Genomic DNA, 19786 nt, shown 5'->3' with positions numbered 1-19786 from the left:
AAGGGCCTTTCCAGCTGATGAAAAGCCCAAATTTTACTTTGAGCAAGTTCACCTTATCCCTAAGGGTGCGATGCCATGTCCTCCTCATGGATAATGAGCTGCTTGCTGGAGGAAGACAGGAACAAGCTGTACTCAATTTGTTACTTGAGGAGAAAACAAAACAAAAATATTGGCTCATCCAGACTTCTGCTTGTCCGACTGCTTTCCCCCAGGAAAACCCATTATTAACTGCTGAATCAGAGCAAACATCAATCGGGTTTTTCATGGACTGACATTTGCTCTGATTGAGCACTATTAAGAGTGGCTTTTCCTGGGGAAAGCAGAGGGGCAAACAGAAAACCACTTGGACCCTTGCTTTCTAGGCAGAAGACAAGCAGCAGTGTGGATGAGCCCTGAATGCTTCAGTGGTGGAGGGAAAGAGCTTTTAGTTGTGAGCAAAAAAATTTAAGAACGAAATGATGGGATATACTGGAGCCTGGGCTGCGAAAAAAAGATGAAAAGTTCCCATGCAGCACCAATTTCTTAAAAAGGCAAATACCCATGGTGTGGCTATAGCTACATCATCAGTACATATAAGTAAAGGAAACAAGATGGCAGGAAGCCAGTATACAAATAATACTGAAAGCATTTTGAATAAAAGAAAGCAAGCCAAACAACTTTGTTTTGGGGGTGCCTGTTTCTATTTCAGAAGTTCTTTAATTGCCTCTGGTTTCACTTTAACAGCAGATGGTTGGGTGGCTACTGAATATTGTGCATTGTGCAGAAATGAACATGAATTGTTCACATCTGACATATTATAGGCATGCCATGTTTTCTGAAGTCTCACAAGTATTTCCTCTTACAGAGAAGATCAGAGCAGAAAATAATGCTGGCACAGAATCCAAGAAATGTGCAATTTCATGAACTTATCCACCAAAGAGCTGGAAACTACATACATTCTGGAATTTACAGGTGCCATTTTTATTTTTCAATAAAAGATGCTTCTTCAAAAGCAGCCACTTTGTTCCCCAAACTTCTATTTCAGTGCACTGAAACATAATTGTACGACAGAAGGTTTTTGGTTTTTTGGCAAGAGAATGCCATGTATTTTTCTTACGGCAAACAATTCTATAGTGGACATGTGATTTAAAACTTTGCGTTAGATACTTAACAGAATCTTGAAACTTAATGCAATGAATTTTATCAAAACTTCATAATCTGAAGGTTCTAACATGAGGTTACCATACAGTACACAACTGATGTTCCTTAAGTATAAAGTGTTTTTCAGCATAATTTTTTCCTCCTAAAGTTTAAAGTTTCCTCCCTCTTATTTTTGCAAGTAGACACCTGGAAACCAATTTTTTTTTCCAGAATGGAGTGATGGTACAAAATTATACAAATTGTGTATTAGGGCCGAAAGAGCTGTACATACTCAAGCTTTTGCAACCATCCATATCTCAATGCAACCTCCTGTGGTTTTTCAAAATGCTGCTCCTTGAAGTGGCAGTCAGCATTGGGAAGGGAAATTGGCAGGACCTCTGCATGAAGTGCCTTAGATGTCCACAAAAGCCTCTTTGGATCCTGGGCCAAGAATATCCCAGCCTGACCAGAGATCACCTGGAGGAGAGCAATTTCTTGTCCTCCTAGAAGTCAGGCATTTAGTGTCGCCAGTCCAATTTGTGAAATACTCTCAGCCACTAATTTTCAGGTGTTTCTTGAAAATGTTTTTATGGCAACAGGCCTATTTAGCTGTCCAACCATTTTTCTTTCAAGATGAGACCATCCTTTTATTAATATTTTGTATTGCTTTCAAGGTATTTTCTATTTTATTGAACCTGTAAAAATTTTTGAATACCATATAGCTATTTTATATGCAAGGGTGGTGTCTAAATAACGATGTTCAAACTAGGTTACAGTCACAAGGGTGGCATAAATTATTATTACTATTATTAAATCTAGTTCCCATCTGCCATGGCCAAGAGTCAGGACTGATGGAAGCTGGTGTTGAACAACTGGAGCTGTTCCATTTTGTGTCTTTATCATAAAAGTGTGAAACCGAGTACACATACAGGGAAGAATGCATCGCCAGAGTGGTGCATGCTCTAGTTATGTCCCGCTTGGACTACTGCAATGCGCTAGACTATGTGGGACTCGGAAACTGCAACTAATCCAGAATGTGGCAGCTAGACTGGTGACTGGGAGTGGCCGCCGGAACCATATAACACCGGTCCTGAGAGATCTTCACTGGCTCCCAGTACATTTCCGAGCACAATTCACAGTGTTGGTGCTGACCTTTAAAGCCCTAAACGGCCTCGGCCCAGTGGAACTGATAAAACTCAAATTCATCATGAAAGAGTGCATTATGAGACCTTTAAAAGTGGCACTGCAGATGCCACTTTTTACAATTGGGGGGAACCAAAACGTTGCTATCATGAAAACAAAGGACTGGGACGTTACTTCTCTATAAAAGCATTCATTTTCACTCAAATTATGTATATAAATGTACTACTACTCATGGCAAAGAAACCTATTTCATATTGTATTTTGCCCTGTTTTCTCATTTGGTGTCAGCAAAAATTATGGAGGAACATCCCCACCACCCTGAATTTCAAGTCTGATTGGTACATCAACAGTTTAGGGCTTCAGAATAATAAAAGATATATGTAAGGCACTATTGATGTTTAAGTAGTAGAAATACTCGTGCTTCTTAAAATATACAGAGTTCAGTTTATCCTTTTTATTAAAAACATTAAATAATCATTAATAAAATAGTTAAGAAAATAAGAATTTCAAGTAGACCTTATTTGCAGTTACAAAGAACTACATTGCACTAACTCAGGCGCTTTATATTTAAGCCTCAAAACATTTTTACATATTTATTATTATTAGTGAAAGGAAAAACATGATGCATCCTTGGGGTATAAACATCAGGGAGCATTTTAAACTGTAACTTAGAATATTTGCCTCCATGTGTTCAAGGTAAAATACAAGCATTTTAACCTGTAAACCTAGTCAACCACCTTTATTGACTGGATGTTGCTGTGGGTCTGGGAGTGAGATTTCGCACTGTGTCCTGAAGGCCTCGCACTGATAGCGTTAGAAAATTGGTGCAAAGTTCGAGGATATTTAGCAGCAGTAGCTTGAGGTATGGTTTGCTGAAACATACAAGAAAGAAGCAGTTATTTTTCCTGTCCCATCTCATGATCTCAAACAAGTCCATAACATTGGCAAGGTAAACCAGATACTCAAAGAGACTTCTAAAAAATACTTCCATTTAAAAAAAATGTTTCCCATAGGTCATCAAATAAAAAGTGAAGCAACTGCTCAACTAGTAACTTTTCTATTTGTTCTCTGTAAATTGGAAAGTCAAATGTCCTACCTAGCAACTTAAAAGCTTTAAGAATGAAGAAGAGCCCTGCTGGGTCAGACTGCAGAAGCCTATTTAGTCCTGTATTCCATTCTCAGTGGCCAACCAGATGCCTGAGGGAAACTCCTATGCAGGGCATGAACTCAGCAGCATTTTCCTCACTCCACAACAACTGGCATTTAGAAGTATACTGCCTCTGATCCTGGCCCATGCCTATTATTATTACTGATGTAAGTCACTTTGGGAGAATGTGGATTTTCTAAGGCCTCGTATACCTAACATCACTGCTCTCTGCAGAAACGGTTACTGTGGCGGCGGCAACCTTTTACACATTAGATGGATGGCTACTCCATGGTGTTTTCAGTGCCTCCTGAAGATCTTCCTCTTTCCATGTGCTTTTAAAGTGGATTATTTTTATCCCAGCCTGCATCTGTATTGGAGCTATTTTTAACTATTTTAACATATGGAATTGTTTTCATTTGTTTCAAAAAATGGAGCTGCTTTAATTGCTTTTATAACCTTCTTGTTTTATGGCTGTAGCTGTTTTCATAACTGTATATTCCATAATGTGGGACATTATGAGAAAAGGTAAGAAATCTAATAAATGGACAGATTAATAACAACACTACCCGGAGAGCACATAGTCAAGGAGAAATTCAAACCAGGAATTTTCTGATTTGCAGCTGCGCAGATTATGCATCACACCTGTTCACAAACTCCCCATCAAAAAGCACTGAAAATTTTTGAACTCTCACATTTCAAGTCAAACATCCCTCATGTATTCTACAGTAGGTAAGCTGGTTCCCTCACATATTCTTTCTTTGTATTCAAGATTTACAGTCTCTACAGTGAAAAAGTTGCAAAAAAAGTAATGATTCCAGCAGAAATGGGAGTTATGTTCCTCTCCTGCTGTCTTCTCAGACAAGCAGCCTGACTGACAGATTGTCATTAGGGAAAGTAGCACAATAGTACAGTCAAGCCTGTTCTTATAGCCTTGGGTCCTGGCCTATATGTGTCCACTTAAACGCAAAAACATACATAGTGATTGACAAGAAACATTGCTTTCAAAAAGCTTTAGATGACCTTTGTTACAAGCTGTAGTTTAAGGAAACTGGCAGGAGAAAAAAACATGAGTCCAAGTGGCATCTGGACCTTTCAACGTACCAAAAGGTAAGGAGTAGGGTGAAAAGGATAGAGAACAAACATGAAGCTCCAAAAGGAATTAATCACCTTTGAAAACTTCAGAGTTTATACCAAGTCTCTTATCAGTTACGGCAAAATAGGCATTCGGTATCTCAGAACCAACAAACTTTGTCAAGGTTTCCTACAGTTTCAAGGCCTTACATTTAATATCTTTCTCATTTGGACTTCTTCCTCCATTTTTTTCCAATTCTCTGCTTGTTCTGCTGAAAAGCATAACCCAACGGCCTGGTTTATGCATAGTGCTAAACTATGCATAAGCTTCAGGCTTATGGACTTCCTTGTGCCCTCCCCTCCCAAACATATCCTTGTGGCTATACCAGAACAGGGGAGTGGTGGTGGGGCACACAAGCCTAAGAACTTTGCATGTAACAAGAGAACCATAGTTTAGTCCTACTCAAAAAAGGCCCCTGTAGAGTGATAAGCTTGCAGGATGCAACAGAAACTGACTCAGTCTTTAGTTCAGCAGCAAATGAGATGAAAAACCTCTTTCTGGGCTCTAACAGCTTCAGCTGCAGAGTGGGCTCATGTAACTGCTCATTCTCCTATAAAACAAGAATTCCCTGGGCATAGGAAACAAGATATAAAGAGAATAGTCCTAGCCTTCTTGACATACTAGTATTATAAGTCTAGTTTTGTGGAGCATTCCAACATGCAAGCCCCCACCTGCAGTTTGGAAGAGGCTTCCCACCTTCTTGCTGCTTGTGGAAATAAGACTTAAGATGTTCACCCATTATGGATCACCTCTTGATCATGCAAGAACATGACTGACTGATTGCTGTCCATGGTGAAGGATTAAGTATAGTAAAAACACAGCTGGTGTAATGGGAGTATGTATGAGTTCAACAAGATTTCAGGACAGGTATGGAGGGACTGTAATGTCCCAAGACAATTGCTCATAATACTGCTGGTGTACTAATCAGACCAGACACCAAACAAACATATGGTCACCTCTAGCAGTTAACAATCAGATTCTAGTCCTGCCTCTAGCTTTTAGTAGAGACAGGAAACAGCTACTTCAAATTACCACAAATTAAAGAGGAATAGTTTTCAAAACAAGCATATGGTATGGGGGGCAGGGAAGGCACTAGATGCAAAGTATAGCTTAGATTGAAATGGGTGGATCATGCCACTCTCTCTTGACAGAAGGGTTAGAAGTAAATTATACCGAGATCAGAAATGCCATTACTGAAGAGCAATGAAAAAACAATTGTTCATTGTCAGCATGCCAAGCCCTTACCAGGTTTTTTTTTTTATCCCCACCTTTACTTTTAATATACAGAATCATACTTCCGAGTACCTGGGGTATTCCCCGAATTATGTAACAACCACTATTATTTGAAAGTGGCCCCTTTTGCTTCCAAATCAAGAGAACTCGGGTGTCTACAAACAGAGGGATATTATTGCTTCCCATATAAAACTTAAAATAATCTATGCTTGTGTACTGGATCACTCTAGCTACGTTTTGTACTTGATCTTTCAAACCGACACAGGAAATACAAACTTAAATCACAGGAGAAAAAAAGGTAAAAGGCACACATTACTTAAACTTTACAAGACTTACTTTAGTGACTGGATGATGTTTTTCCACAACAACAGAATTCATGGGAGGAGAAACGCCCAACACGTCTAGGTTACTACAAATCCGATTCTTTAGTGCAAAATCAGGCCGGCCGAAGATTCTAGCAGTGATTGTCCTTCCAGCCTTCTGTTGTGCTGAAGTTACAACTCGACCCGAGGACTATGACAGACAACACACAAATCCTAATTACACAGGGAGTAGTACATAGTGTTTTTTGCAGTCAGATACCATTTACCAGCTATGTGCATCAAAAAACACTATTACCCTGCAGCTTGGTCCCCAGAATATCTGCTCTCATCTAGGAAGCATGATGCCATGGTGTGGCAAAGCCAACCAGAGTTGATGACTTCAATGTTTCACTGTCAGTTTACATGAGTCTGGAGCCAAATTTATTTCAAAGGCAGCCGTGCTGCCTCAACAGGGCACATACTGTTTTGCTGTGTGGCAGACACTACACAGGCCTAAAAAGAGGGCTGGGCAGATTGCCCTAGCAATAGGGCACACCTCTCTTGCCCGCCACTGGGTATTTTCATATTCCTGAATTTCATCCCCCAATTCCACTGAACTCAATGGAACTTACTTCCAAGTAGGCATATCTAGTGATAATAAATGCTACTACTAATAATAATTCATTTCATTTCTATACCGCTTTGTATTTTTAAGAAAAAAATCTCAAAGCAGTTAACAACCTACTTTAAAACATCAAATAAAACAATCCAGAATAAAATATTACTTAAGAAAGTCAAAAATAAAGCATACAAATATAAAGCATACATTCAAAGTGTACATTGTGTTGTTAATAATATGGTTTGTTTACCAGTTTTGGAATGGACACAACGCCTGACCCTGTAGCAGCACCAGAGGCCAATACCATAGCAGCCGAGTCTAATCTGGTTTGGGAGGTGACTGCATGGCCGTGGTGAGAAGAAAACTGCAAAGCAATGAGAGAAAGTTGCAAACGTCCAATTAAAAGTTCTGTATCTCCAATTTCCCAGCCCAAATTATCTCCATAATGTATTAATCTGTTTTGTAGGAGACTAGCCCTATATCACCAGCATAACCTTAACATAACCCATCCTAACTGATTTTTTTCCTGATCTTTTCCCAATCCTGTCCACCAAATTTTAAACACATCTAGAATTACTGAAACTAGGAGTTTGCTCCTGTGCAAAGTTATAGATTGCATTTCTTCACTTACCAGATCCTCTACAGGAGCAGAGCCTGGAGCCGCAGTTAGAGGACGAGGAGTGGAAGGAGGAGGAGGTGGTGGTGGTGGTGGTGGCGGCGGCGGCGGCGGCGGCAAGGAGGAGGATGGGGGTAAATGCCGATCAAAGTGAGATGTAGGAAGCTTTGCTGTAGGACCACCAGAACTACCAGTGCCAGCACCAGGTTCTGTTCTATCTGATAGCTCAACCACTATAAACAAATTGCATGCAAACATTCAGAACTGAATTGCATAGAAAGAGTTAAATCACAAATTGTGATTTATTTATTTTTGCATTTTGTACTGAATTCAACAGAAGCCATATAGCTGTATGAAGATTTCAAAAACTAAATACACTGCTTAATATGTGCTATTCAATTTAGAGACACAGCAAAAAGAGATCAGTGTATTTACTCCAGTTTAGCACCCGTTGTCAACAAAACTGTGTGATGAAGGATCTTCTAAGACAGAGGCTGGTCATTTGTTATCTATATAAATTTGGCAATTTACCGAGCAACTTCAATACATTAAAAAAACCCAGATCCTTTCCCCGTGATAGTTGAATGAATGAAATCTTTATTACTAAAAGCTATAAGCCGTCACAGTTGGTAAATGCTTTTCTAAGTGGTCCCCATGATAGTTGCAAACCAGCTGAACAAAGGGGAAAGTACAGAAGTAAGCAAAGGGAAAGAAAATGTTCAAGCCTTCCTTGGTACCATCCCCATCAGGTTGGCAAAAATCACAGGGCAGTGCCTTTTCAATTGCGGCACCCCGATTATAGAACTCCCTCACCAACCAAGCTGTAACTTTTTTTGGCATATCAAACTAACATTTTAATTTCCCCTACCTTTCCCTTCTGCTACCAAGTATATTGTTTGCTCATTCCTGTTTGTAGCACTGCTTTTATATTGTGAAGTACATTTTGTATTTCTTTAATACAGTAATTAATTGTTTTCAAGGACTGTAAAACTGCCTTCTGAACAGATTTGGCCAAAAGGTGGAATATTTATTTTTAGATAAATATGTAGTTGAAATAAAAATTTAAAAAATTGTCCAGTAGCACCTTATAAACCAACTGAGTTTGTTCTGGTATAAGCTTTCGTGTGCATGGTTAGTTGGTCTATAAGGTGCTACTGGACAATTTTTTTATTTCGACTGCATCAGACCAACACGGCTACCTACCTGAATCTAGATAAAAATGTAGTTATACATAGTTAGGTTTAGTTTCAGGGGTGTGTGAAGAATTAAGAGCAAGGCCTCTGTGGCACAATGGGTTTGGGTGTCTGGTTAATCAGAAGGCTGGTGGTTCGAGCCCACCCAGGGACAACAGTGGGCAGAATTCCTGCATTGCAGGGGGTTGGACTAGATAGGGTCCCTTCAAACTCTATAGTTCTATGATGATCTCACATGGTTGATGCTTCAAAAATGAGGAGGGTTTTGTGATGAGGGTTTCAACGTAGAGAGAGGCAGTGGTATGCAAGAATTATTGAGAGAATTCCCAACGAAAGGGGTAAGCAAGGAACCTTTTGCCTGTTAAGCTAGGTTTCTTTTCTTTTACCTGTGATCTCTAAGTGGTGCATGGGCACTAGAAGGGAGGGACAGAAACTATTCTTTAAATTTAAGGAAGTAAAAGAGTTTTGCTCAGTGACACACACATTAATGCAAGAGCCGCCATACCTATTGGAAATATACTTTACAGACTAACTTATTCCAGAACCCAGCAGGATCAAAAGGCCATCAGTTGTTCCCAACTGTGCCTTTAATCACTGGAAATGGAACTAAGATATTATGGAAGATTAAATACAGTTGCTCTCGTTCAAGGACGTGCAACCAGCTATTCTTCCTGAGAAATATTTCCACAAACAGCGACACCTCATGTTATGCTGTGCCTTCTATTTAGAAGTTCAGTTCAAAACCATACTACCCAGGGAAATTAAGTTCCACTCCCATTCCTCATAATATCTGGAATATGAGAGAGCATTGTCCTCTTCAAGCTTCACCAATGAAGTGTCAAACTTGCATGCCTTCCCACAATAAGTTCATTTGCAAGTAGTATAAGCTGTTGGGCTTTCCTGCTTGCTGTATACGCTTGCCAATATCAACAGAGGGAAAACAGATGTGGCAAGAAACAAAGTCACTCTATGGCCAATGCTAATATATAAAGCAGTCAAGAGAGACAAAGGGACACATAAAAATGAAACAACCCTGGTGAGGACCTTGGAAAGTGTCTGCAGACACACGCAATGTTTCCGGTTACTCCTGCCATAAAGATTTTTCTAGGACTAGAGTGACACCCTGTGGCAAGCTAGGCACTTCAGATTTAAAAATAATTATTACAGCCGTACCTCGGAAGTTGAATGGAATTTGTTCCGGAAGTCTGTTCGACTTCCGAAACATTCAGAAACCAAGGTGTGGCTTCCAGTTTGTTTCCAGTTCTGCAGGCAAGCCAGAAACAACAGCGGAAGCCACACTGGATGCTTGGCTTCCAAAAAAATTTCGAATTTTTATCATTTGGGGAGCCGAGATATGACTGGATTCTGATAACGGTCCTTGAAAAGAAAAGGAAAATGGCAACCTCCTTTATTTAAGGAAATCTAGCAACAAGAAGTAGCAGGAGGAGGAATGTATATCCGTCACGTGAAGAGAGAGACGTTACCCAACCCATTTGGGTCATCAGCAACCGTCTCAAATTGGACAAGAAGCTGTCAGATGACACAGGAACGGATGAGCCTTGCCTCTTTTACATTAACATTGTAATCAGAGGTTGTGTATATGCTCCATTAAACCAAGGAAAGGAGAAGCTGATACATTTTGAGAATCCGAGGATTAACATTAGGAACCAAGTCTAGGCTTGTGATTAGTCTGTTCATAATTCTTTTGGGGACAGTGGGTGGCAAAACAGTCTTTAGACCTGGGGGCCAAATCTGGCCCTCTAAGCTTCTGCATCAGGCCCTCAGGACTCTCAGTAGCTCCTTCTCCAGGACACACTCCCACTGGTCCTGCTGCAAGGCCTCCTTGAGAGGTTTTGCCTGGCTAGAATGTGTCTTTGAACGGTGATGATGCCTCTTGGCTGCCTTGATGGACAGTGGGAAACGTGTGGTTAGAAACCCCTGACTTTTCCATAGCTAGAATGTAGCTTAATGGAAATAAGTTAAGAGAGAGAGTTATCGATCCATCTGCTTATGCATCTGTCTACCACTGCCATGTGACCCACCCCTCTCCAAAAGGGCTCCTGTGTGGGAACGTGGCCCTCGACTGAAAAAGAGATTTTCCATATCTGCTCCAGACCCTTCAATGCACCCAGCCACTGGTCACTCTTTCAAAGGTTTGTCTCAGGCCCTACCTCCCTCAGATCTCCATTTTCCTTGCCAATGGCAGGTGGGATAACAGAAAGGGAGGGGGCTTGATTCGGTGGCTGCAGGCTTTTTGAAGGCCCCAGACATCATCATGCCCCATAACAATACTTTTTTATATCCACACTACCAGGTTAAGATGATTTAAACGTGCAAATACTGCATCTTAACATTTCTTTCTTCTAAAAGCACAGCTAAGTCTTTTACAAACAGTAATTCCTTAACCAGGGGTGGGTGAGAGGGAAGCAAGAGAGTAACTGCTTTTTTCAAATGCATTTCAAGGAGGCAAGGAGGAAGTGGTCATATAGTGGAAAGGAAAGCGGAAAACAGAAATTATGGGCTGTTAAGACAGGATCATTTTGTTAGAGAACTGATTCTTTAAGGACTAAACTGTTTACACATTTATAATCAAATATAAACATGGAGCTTCCCTTCACTGCCCTCCAATAGTAAATAACTGAACTGATGCAGTGTTGCAGTTTTGATTCAACCATTTATCCTCCAGTATGACTGGATAATCAACTTAATTTTCCTGAGAAATTGAAATCAGAACAAATGCACAAGTTATCCATAGGCATGCTGATGCTAGCTGGTAGTATTTGCTTTCCTTGTTATACTCACCATGGTCAAATTTGAACTCTTTGCCCTGAAATATGGTCATTGCTTCCAGATTCAATGCACAGACTCCACGCATGAAGGCCTTCTTCATAGCATCTTCATAATCATGCCTTTTGTTCTGCATTTCCATGAGCTCAGATTTCGACTTCTCCAGTGCAATATTTAACTAGCAAGGAAACAAAACATTTCTAACAAGTGTATTTTGGGGCCATTTCTCTTACAGAAAGTCTTGAGAGATATTGAGATTAGGTATATATACTGCAGGGTACTGGCCCCTTTGTGGCAAAAAGGAAATGGGAGAACTATATCACCACCACCATTAGAGACTTAAAATAGGCTAATGCTCGGAAACTGCAGTGAGGACTGGAGTGCAACTCACATTGCCAGGTGCAGCTTTAAATAGCTGGAAGAGGCAACTCGATAGCACAGAAGTGGCATGGAGACAGGGGTGGGAGGGATGGCTATAGGCAAGCAATATAGGGGCAGACTACTTGCTCTGAATTGTCATTTCAAGGCTGGTGTTAAAAGCTGTGAAATTAGGACACTGCCTGGAATGACTAACAACATTTCAACACAGCAAATAGCTGTTTATTTCAAGCATTTGACCACAAAGCCTATAGTGAATGTGAGCTTATCTTCAAGGTAAATTGGACATTCCCTTTGACACCCATAACAGCTAAATCACAGCCATGAGTGTGTACTACAGAATGCTCACATAGAAAAAGTGTGATGCTCCCAACAGTGTGGAAAGTAAATTACAATTTCACTTGCACCTGATAGCAGAAGAGTAATGATTCAGAAGCAACCAGGTATCCATTCTGTGTATCATATACCAAAGGACTGGTGAAACAACTTTCTATATTAAAAAACTAATTTCATACTGTGATATTGGGCAACACTCCTCCTGATTGTGTTCCCATGTGTACACTGAGGAGCAAGGCCCTTCCCACCTCCAGTACACATGGATGCAACATTTAAGTAGAATATCTGTAAAGACGCATGTATGCAGAGACATTCAGTGTTACATATAAGCCCAAATTATAGGTCCAGATAAACCATGGGGTCATCATAACCACAGCTCAGGCCCATACCTATTGGGATTTTAAAGCATTATCTCTACTCGTTGGATGTCCCAACAAGCATGCCTGAAGAGCAGGAAGGTACCATCTGAATCACAGAACTGTATAATTGGAAGGGACCCCAAGGATCACCTAGTCCAACCCCCTGCAATGCAGGAATCTCAAAATTATGATTATATAACCCAATCTAAACAAAGTTTTACCTTTGAAGATTTAATCCCCATTCTCTCTTTCAATTGTTCTCCCAGCTGCATGTTGTTCTGTGCACTGATCCAACTTATGGTTTGTATTTTCCTTTGTCTAAAACCCTCCTTGCTGTTCACTGAAACATTTTCTGGTAAGATCCAACCTCACCAAATTGCAGTAATCTGCATGAGTTCCTGCATGCTTCAACTCCCTGAATATATGCTTCTGTGGTAGCAAAGTCTCTCTTACATTCCTTACAGCCTCTCTGATTTTCAGGCTGATCACTCAACTTTTCCTTCACTACTTGGGTGTTATGAAATCTCAGCACACTTAATTACTACAACTCACTTGAAGCTAAATTCCTCAGTCTCATCAGATCTTCTTTTGAACAAAATAAAGCACCAGAAGCCATAACAAAATCCAAAGCTAGGACCAATTTCTGTTTGACTTTATTATGACCTCAATACTGCTTACTATAACAAAGGCTTAAAAATAAATAGTAAACCCTCATAGTTAAAATACTTTCACCATATGGGCAAACACTGCTTCCTGCTCCACCGGAGAAATGATGCCTTTTTAGATTGGTTCATCAGGAAAATAGTCCTTCAGAAATTTCCTTACCTCTTGAAGTTGACTTTCATAGGTATTGGATAGCGAAACACGTACAGATTCAGCACTTGACTGACAAGCCCTTTCCACAGTCTCTTTCCATTTTACATGGATGCGAGAGCGCCAGGTTGCCCACGCTTTCTTCAATAAACCCATTTCATATAACCGATCAGCCAGTCTATTTGTGTAGATCTAGAGGAGGAGTGAAAATCAGTGTCGGGTCTGAAATTCCTATTCATTAGCCACTTATGTGAACAGGGCACAAAACAGGCATTCATCTGCTCTGGCTAAGCTGTGATTAAATCACTTCTAGTGCAGTAAAAGCAAGATAGAGGTTTTTGGGATATATATTGCCATATCTAACCCACATCGTTGCCTAACAAGTGCTGGGCTAGTGGATGTGCTGGTGTTCTGTCATGTTAGAATTCAGACAAAGATGCTTAGTTGCTACTGAGTAGCAAAAAGGGTTAATGAAATACGTTTTAATTTTTCCATGCACATTGTCTCATGGGAACAAGATCCAAGCATAATCTTTTCAGTGCAAGATGTTACCTTTGCATTGCCCCACCTGTTGATAGCTCAGTTAGTTGCTTCAAGGGAAAGAGGGCACCAGTTTCCAAGAAGACAGACTGAAAACTGCAGATTTGTTCAGTTTTTTTATTCATCTTACTTTAAAGGAAGGATTTTGTTCGTTTGTTTAAAAGAATCAAGACATTCTTCATCGACAGGCCCTGCAAGAGTTCTAATCCTTAGAAATTCAACTATCAACATTCATGTTTACCTCATGTCTGGCATCTTGTTTGCCCATGAAATGCTGAAGGCGCCACTTTGAGAATTTCTTCATTAGCTCTATTCTGTCCTTTTGTTTCTCAATTGCATGTGTCAAATTGGCAATTATCTAAACAAAGCAAAGTGAAGAAAATGGGAAAAACGCATAGAGGACATTTATCAGCTGCTACACAGTAATTTTTAGGGACGCGGGTGGCGCTGTGGGTTAAGCCACGGAGCCTAGGATTTGCCGATCAGAAGGTCGGTGGTTCGAATCCCCGCAATGGGGTGAGCTCCCGTTGCTCGGTCCCTGCTCCTGCCAACCTAGCAGTTTGAAAGCACGTCAAAGTGCAAGTAGATAAATAGGTACTGCTTAGGCGGGAAGGTAAACGGCATTTCCGTGCGCTGCTCTGGTTCACCAGAAGCGGCTTCGTCATGCTGGCCACATGACCCAGAAGCTGTACGCCGGCTCCCTTGGCCAATAAAGCGAGATGAGCGCCACAACCCCAGAGTCAGTCACAACTGGACCTAATGGTCAGGGGTCCCTTTACCTTTACCTTACACAGTAATTTACTTAAATTGATCCAAAAAAATCTGACAGACAGTGCCATTAAAGCACTACCTGCAGTTCCCTTTCATAGCAGGCATCTCACCCAACGCCAATCACCATTCAATGGTGGCATAAGCAAGTAGTAAGAAAATGGCTGGCAACCCAGAGATACATGAACTGATCAAGACATAATGGTTTGGTGTTAGGAATCATCTCAGCAGCCAAGGAGGAAAAAGGGATTCAGCTTGCAGGTAAACCTTTCCTTATTAATTAATTAATTAATTAATTAATTAAATTTCTATCCTACTCTTCTTCCCAAAGGAGGCCAAGGTGTCAAACAATTGATAAAACATCTTAAAATCAATTCCAATATAGAGGCAGACCAAGAAAGATCTCAGCTCAAAAGGCTGGTTGAAAGAGGAAGTAGGGGCTGAGACTGTGCCTGCATAATATTGAAGGGGAGGTGCCACAACACTTAAAGGGCTGAATCCTACATTGGGCGGAACAGACCTGATAGAAGCACACAACTCCCTTGTTGCAACAGCTCCAATGGCTACCAGTCTGTTTCTGGGCACAATTCAAAGTGCAGCTTATCACCTATAAAGCCCTATATGGCTCAGGTCTAGGCAATCTGAAGGACCATATTCTCTCACATGAATCTGCGCACAGGCTTGTTGTCCTTCCGCTGCCTGGTGTAGACTGTTTTATTCCAGCAGGTTTTGGGGAACTGATTGCTCTTAAAGAAAGGGCTCTTGATAGTGTGCTGTACTGTTGCTGTTTCAGTGTGAGCATGCATGTTTTCTACCTGCATTTTAATAGGGGTTTTTCACATAGTTTCTTTTTAATGATAACCTTTTATATGTTTTTAGCTATGCGTGTTTTATCTGTACAGTTGTACCTTGGAAGTCAAACAGCTTAGTTCCCGAACGTTTTGGCTCCTGAACGTTGCAAACCCGGAAGTGACTATTCCTGTTTGTGAACTATTTTTTGAAGCCGAACGTCTGACGAGGCTTCCGCGGCTTCTGATTGGGTGCAGGAGCTTCCAAGGTACGACTGTATTTGTTTTAGTGTTTGTGAGCTGTCTTGAGTCCTAGTTCTGGGGAAAAGGCAGGATATGAAGGAATGAATAAAGATAATAGGATGGTATCCACAGGAGACCCTCACCTACGGAGTGATTGACTGGGTATATAAGGGGCAATGCGATCTTTCAGGTTCCTAGTTCCAAGCTGTATAGGGCTTTATGCACCCAAACCAGCACCTTGAACTTAGCCCAGCAGCTAATTTGCAACACTGTAGGAATTATTACAATAAATTAGCAAAAAGTGTTACCTCATCTTTTCTCCCTATTGAAATCTCATATGTATGCAGCAGTTCCTTCAGGTTCTCCATCTGATTGGTCAATTGTCTCACATGGGCTGCATGTTTTTCTCTTTCTTGTCTCAGTTCTAGCGTGTGATGTTCAATGAAATGAAGTTTCCATTTCCTCAGTTCAGTCAGAACATTGGTCTGAAGAATTAAAGGGGGAAGTTTAGTGAAGAAATTGAACGAACCCTAGCCCACCAAACACATACAATGAAATGTATCACTGCTATTATAGAAAGTAGTTCCACATTCCACAGAAAAGTTAACCGATATTAATGCTGCATTAAGAAGTATGTACGAGCAGAAAGAGGACAGCACATCTTTTTCACATGCCACAACACACGTTCAGGCTCTCTGGTACATGACATTTATTTATTGTTTATGAAAGTATCTATATACTGCCTTTCCACAAAATATCAGGGTGATGCACAGCAATATAAAAGCAGTACGGAACAATCATTCAAATGACTGGCTCACGTTTAGGTGTCAGCTTTGAACATCTAAATTCATGAACCCATAGAACCTATGCAGGGCCTTCTCTGAAGAGGAGTTAAATTAGAACATTGGACCACAAGAGCCCAGTATCACAGAAACACAAGGCAGATGGTTTTGTATTTTTACTTGCTTAGATATGCGAGTCCAATGCAAATGGCTCATTCAAATGCCATTTTCCCCATATACGTTTCACTCAGGTAATCCAATCTTAAGAAGGCAGGAGTGTAATTATATTTTGACAGCTGTTGTTCAGAGTTCCAAGTGAAGGCAATTTGGTTTCTAATCTGCAGTCCAGGCTGTTTTCTGTTCAGAGGGACTTGCAGCCTTAGGCTCTATCTCAGCGGACGTCAATGTGTGCCGTTTGGGAATACCACTCCCATCAGCCCCAGCTGGTTGGCCAGTGATCAAGTGGATGATGGGAACTGTAGCCCACAACATCAGGAGGATATCATATTGACTAACCTTCTTCTAACTAGACATGATGCACAGCCACTGAGAGTATAGCACTTCAAAAAAACAAGCAGTAGCAGAAAAGCAATATTAGAAGAAGAATTTAGAGCAGCAGAGCCCTCTTGTCTATTTGCATGTGAAGCTCCACTGGGGAAGAACAGCTGGGGCCGGGTGTCTTAGAACAGGGAAACAATGGGTAGGCAAAAAGTCCTGCCCCCACCTACTCCTACAGTCTAAATTTGCTGCTTCTGAAGCTGTTTTGCTATTTTAAAAAACAGCACAGTATATCTTTTGTTGGGGTTTATTACGCACAGATTCTCAGTTGTTTTCCTTTTTGAACATTTTTGACATGACTAACTTTTGAGATCTTTTTTTACACACAAAAGATGTGTTCAAATGCCACTCAATCAAGGTTGGTTCTTTAATCTTATAAAACCCCGCAGAAGCAGTGATAGAAGGAAACATTTCTAGAACAGGGGATTTTGTTCCGAGGGCTGGCGCAAGAAGTTGCACAAGCTGAGGTGGGCAGACCGCACCATCTCTTCTTGCTTCCAGCTTAGCTTGCATTGCCAGTGTGTTAGTGGTAGCAGGACTGGCAAGATCAATACCATGAAGAGGGGCTTGGGTGGGTAGGCAGCAGTCGTGGCCTGTGGGGAGGAGTAGCCATGGTAGTGGCATATGGGGAGCCCCTCCCAATCTGCCACCTGAGCCATGTGGCTCAGTACTGCTCAGGTAGGTCAAGGCCCTGCAAACAGTACAGGATTTGACTTAGAGCCTCTTGAAAACAACACTTTGTTTTATTTTTATTTTTTAAATGATATTTATTAAGAATTTTTAGAATTACAAAAAAGAAAAAGAAAGAGAAAAAACAAAGAAAAACAAGCCACAATCAAACAATACAAATTAATAAAAATCAGAATCAAAAAATAACACATCACGATCAAAAGACAAAGATGTGCCACAAACATTTAAAAACAAATCCAATATTCTCAAATCCTTAACTGTCATTACCTTCTTTCTTTGACCTCCTCACCCCTCCCTTTTTTTGTATCCTAATTATTAATTGTCGCAGCAAATCCTTTCCATATTTCATAATATTCTGTCATTACATTACCTTAATCTATTTTAATCTTATATTACTATAAAAAAACCTTAAAATTTAAAACTTAGATCTTATTTATACCAATTTCTCATAACCATAATATTCTTACATAATTCTTTAAGCATTTTTGCTGAAGCCAAATAATTTCGTTCCAACATTTTTCTAACGTTCATCAATTTTATAAAACAATCCTAATAAAAAAAATTTTTTTTTCTTCCAATCTTCATCCAGCGTCTCTTCCTCCTGGTCCCGGGTTTTGTCAGTCCTTTCTATCTCATCAATCTAGCGCATTAACCTGGTAATCTTATGTCTGAGGCCCTCAAGTCCCTTCCATGTCCCTTCCGCGGCTCTTCTTCATATTTATACCTGTACTTTACTTTATCTCCTGCTCCTTTCACTCGTGGGAACTCCAACTTAACAATGTTTTTGACCCTTCTCGACAAATCAGCCCCTTTTCCATAGTCCACACTAAACTCCATGTGGTATTTAAAAACATGTTTCAAAGTCCCTCCAAAATTAAGAGCTCCCACAACCCCAAACATCTTACGGCCCATTGCCAGACTTGAAAAGTCCAAACATCTCTGCATAGGGGGGGTCTATCCAACCCCCCATTTCCAAACCAAACCAAACTTTATCTTTCCAAATCTGGCTTTTTCCACGTTCATTTGTCAAATCCAAAAACTCATGTTCCTGCTGGGCCACTGCTCCCTCCGTCTCTGGCGCCCAAGGTTCAGCAACATCCTCTCTCATCTGTTCTGTCAGAGCACACTCCTGATTTGAATCCTGGGTGGGCTCTATATAATTTCCCACTGCCTGTACAAAATTTCTGATCGCATCAGTCATCAAGTCCGTCTTCTCATGTAGCTGTTCCAGTAGGGCACTTGTTTTACAGAAAGCACGCAGCAGAGCTTCTGAATACATTGTTCTGCAAGGTCAGAAGGCTATTCCCACGATCGTAATCTGTAGCAGCTGCAAGCTCCCCGATTCAGAATTTGAAACTGTTTCACAGGCTCCCTCTAGGGGAGGAACTTCTTTTTGTTCTTTTCTTTTAAAGGCAGATCTGACAACAAAGTTTCCTTTTTCAGATATTTTGTCAATATTTGTTCCTTTAAAATGCGAAAAGGAACAGTGGAACCACTATGTTTCTCTTCTTTTAACTATCTGTCAAAAACGTTTGTCTCTGGTCAATGAGCTTCCCAAAGAACGTCAGTCCTGACACCCCGCTCCAGGATCAAGACGGTGGAAAGTTACTTTGCTTTACTCTTCTGCAGCTTTAAACAGTGGAAAGCTTTAAACAAGACGGTGGAAAGTTACTTTGCTTTACTCTTCTGCAGCTTTAAACAGTCCGGAAAAAATCCCCCCTCTTCTCCTGCTTCCGAAGGGGGTTCAACAGTTTTAAATGATGGAAGTTAATCCTTTACAAGCGATTTTCTGAACTCTAGTTTGCCATGTCTTTGCTTTGATCTATCTACAAAGAAACGGAAGGCTGACTTCCTGTTTAGACCTTCCCGTTTCAGTGCCAAATTAAAGTAAATTTTAAAGTCCAATTTTCCTTTCTACTCACAAATCATTATTTAGAGTCCAATTGTCCAAGATTTAAATACTCACGGGTGATTATTTTAAAAGCCAAATTGTCCCAGGAAAAAGGCAGCGCTCTCCGGCAATGGCTGTGCGGCTTCGCTCCACGGAAGAAGCAGTTGACTCTCAGCACTGCGCCACTTCCCCCTCTTCGCTCCGGAGCCCGTTAGTGGGTTCCTTTGCGGGTTGGGGGGGCGCTAAAGGTGCCCACCGAGTCCCATGGTCACAGGCTTCATCCGCCTGTGATTTTTGAAAGGGTCCCCGCTTCGCCGTAGCGGGAAAGACCCGTTTCCCGTGGAGCTGG

The 19786-nt window shown here is 40.9% G+C and overlaps 2 protein-coding genes across 9 annotated transcripts in view; one reads left to right on the top strand and one right to left on the bottom strand.

The window, feature by feature from the left end:
* ANKDD1B (ankyrin repeat and death domain containing 1B) overlaps window positions 1-1991 on the top strand; it is a 38623-nt gene extending 36632 nt beyond the window's left edge. For all 3 annotated transcript variants that reach the window (XM_080972782.1, XM_080972784.1, XM_080972783.1), the window contains one exon: window positions 845-1991. In XM_080972782.1, the coding sequence (XP_080828908.1) occupies window positions 845-903 (59 nt within the window). In that variant the 3' untranslated portion in view covers window positions 904-1991. The remainder of the gene's footprint in view (window positions 1-844) is intronic.
* POC5 (POC5 centriolar protein) overlaps window positions 1-19786 on the bottom strand; it is a 38647-nt gene that overhangs the window by 5836 nt on the left and 13025 nt on the right. For 5 of the 6 annotated variants that reach the window (XM_080972712.1, XM_080972713.1, XM_080972716.1 and 2 more), the window contains 9 exons: window positions 15825-16001; window positions 13959-14075; window positions 13190-13369; window positions 11307-11469; window positions 7327-7544; window positions 6946-7059; window positions 6111-6287; window positions 3000-3134; window positions 677-1028 (listed from right to left, as the gene is read on the bottom strand). In XM_080972712.1, the coding sequence (XP_080828838.1) occupies window positions 906-1028; window positions 3000-3134; window positions 6111-6287; window positions 6946-7059; window positions 7327-7544; window positions 11307-11469; window positions 13190-13369; window positions 13959-14075; window positions 15825-16001 (1404 nt within the window). In that variant the 3' untranslated portion in view covers window positions 677-905. Of the gene's footprint in view, window positions 1-676; window positions 1029-2999; window positions 3135-6110; window positions 6288-6945; window positions 7060-7326; window positions 7545-11306; window positions 11470-13189; window positions 13370-13958; window positions 14076-15824; window positions 16002-19786 lie in introns of those variants that run through there. The other variant, XM_080972714.1, reaches the window with a different exon arrangement.

This window comes from Podarcis pityusensis (assembly GCF_964106645.2).
Source record: "Podarcis pityusensis genome assembly, chromosome: 11".
Lineage (NCBI taxonomy): Eukaryota > Metazoa > Chordata > Lepidosauria > Squamata > Lacertidae > Podarcis > Podarcis pityusensis.
This window is presented reverse-complemented; position numbering and strand designations above follow the sequence as displayed.